Raw genomic sequence first — 2,302 nt, forward strand, 5'->3', positions numbered from 1 at the left:
TTTTTTTTTTTGTAAATCGCTGCCTAGGCAGCGATTTATGTTTTTTTAAAAAAAAATTTTTTTTTTTTATAAATCGCTGCCCTGGCAGCGATTTGTAAGAAGAAAAAAAATTTTTGGCAAAATCGCTGCTGGGGCAGCGATTTTACTTTTTCAGTTGAAGTAAATCGCTGCCGGCGGAGCGATTTTACCGTTTTGGTTTATATAAAATTTTATATACCCTTTTGGAATTTTTGTTAATATTTTCTACCGTTTGAGTTTCGGACTCAACATATATGTAAGGTGTCACAGAGCCTCAGACTTGCAGTTATTCATGGAACATGCACATTCGAATAGTTCAGATCAGATTGTCATTAGGATCGAGGTAAGGGGCTAATGTGGGTATATAATGATTGTTTGTGTTTGTTAAGATTTGTAGAGATCGTTGATGTTCGTACTTGTTAGATTTGTAGAGGTCTGGTTAGGTTATTCCTTTTGTGATTATATTGTCTTATTACAGGGAGACAAGGTATTGTACTTGCGATTCACCCAGCCCTTTGCGTTCAGTACTAATACTTTATTTTCAGTTTCTATTTACCTTACATGATTGGTGCATTATTTTGTACTGAATCTCCTTGCCGAGGTGACCTACATTCATGCCTGCATGTCTTGAGTGGCAACCAGACAAGCATGTCCAGTAGCATAGCTTCCTATCCAACTGATTGGTTCAGCAATTTTTTACGAGGTATTTCAAAGTTGTAGAGTTTTGCTTATTTTGTTGTTTATAGATTTTAGGTATGCTAGGGCCTTATCCCATCAAAATTTTATATTCATAGAGGTTTGTAGACTAGCGTATTGGGTTGTATAGCTATGTTTTTTACCATGTTGGCCTTGCTTTGTGGTCGGGTGATGTTTGATAACATCTTGACTTATGATTAGTCACATACCTGTTTTCAGCTTCTGTATAGAGAACATGGTGGCTTTGATGGCGCACATAGAGTTTTTGCTTGGCATCGATGGCAAATCATGCTTCTAAGCTAGCTGGTTAATGCTTTACATAAACTGTTAGGAGTAGTTCTTTTCTTTGTAGAGATGTGGAATGGGGCCTTTGAGCGACTACCAATGCTCTATTAGAAAGTGGTTAACAAGGTCGGCTTAGGCCTAATTTTTGGCATTAGGTGATAGTTGTGGCCCTCAAGTTTGGGGTATGAAAACTAGCATCACGCACAAGAAAGTTTATCTAAATTCTAACAGACTCCACTCTAATGCTCGAGATTTGTTTGAAAACTCGTGCACATACTAAAACTATATTACCCCACAAGATTGATCACTCCAAACTCAATGGAGATACAAAAAATTGTTAATGGAGGTCGTCTTAACAAAAAGTGGGTCGCATACCCAAGGCTCTATTGAAGCCAAAAGCCACAAGGTTGTTTGAAATGAGTTGGAATCATGGGACCCAAACGTAATGTTCTACTAGACCAAAATCAATGTTCAGGAGCTAACAGAAATACCGAAATTGCATTCTGAGACTATTTATCTACACTTGACCAAAGTTAACTGTGCAAGTTTCAAAATCTCAAAAATACAAAAACTCGCAAAAAAATGAACAATCAGGTGACCAACTGTTAGTCTTGTAAGTCATAAATGACTTGGGGTCACAATGAAAAATCCTTAAATGTAAAAATATATCACACAACAAAGAAAATAACCTAGTGGATAGTTACAGTATCAAGGTATTTGAGTGTTTCTATTTTTTTTTTTATATATATATAATTTATTATGTACCAATGTCATAAAGTAATAGTTGGTGATATAACAAAACCAATAAAGAAATAAGATTTTATAGCAGAATTCTTTTTTTTATCATGGAAAATATCTTGCAAGATTTCAGTCTCACTGATTAGCAAAGATTGGGATATAAGTTAGTGTAATTTATTCAAAAAGTTTTTCTACAGAATATATTGCATGAAAATTAATTCAGTAAATTGAATGTTAAATTTGTATTTCGAGTCACTCTTGAGAAAATATTAATGTAGCTGCTTTCACAACCTGAAAAGTCAAATTCATGATGACACACAACCCGAGAACCCTAAATTGTTGTTAGCCAAAAGAAAAACATATATGAAATCCAACGAAAAACAATAACGAAGTTTTCAAAGAATGGTAGCATAAGTATAAAGAGCATCTAATACATTTCTAGATTCTAAAATTATGTTATGTCTTTGAAAGGAACTTAAAGAATATAAATGATATATTGAGACCAACGGTGATCCAAAAATTAGGATCTACATCATAAAGGATAAAGATGTGGGGGGGGGGGGGG

General features: G+C 34.6%; 1 protein-coding gene across 1 annotated transcript in view; it reads left to right on the plus strand.

The window, feature by feature from the left end:
* Positions 1-583, plus strand: part of LOC107001303 — a 1,951-nt gene extending 1,368 nt beyond the window's left edge. Inside the window, exons 3-4 of the mRNA XM_027912119.1 lie at positions 289-361; positions 497-583. Of these exons, the coding sequence (XP_027767920.1) occupies positions 289-361; positions 497-583 (160 nt within the window). The remainder of the gene's footprint in view (positions 1-288; positions 362-496) is intronic.
* Positions 584-2,302: the final 1,719 nt, after the last annotated feature.

This window comes from Solanum pennellii, chromosome 10 (genome assembly GCF_001406875.1).
Source record: "Solanum pennellii chromosome 10, SPENNV200".
Taxonomy (NCBI): Eukaryota; Viridiplantae; Streptophyta; class Magnoliopsida; order Solanales; family Solanaceae; genus Solanum; species Solanum pennellii.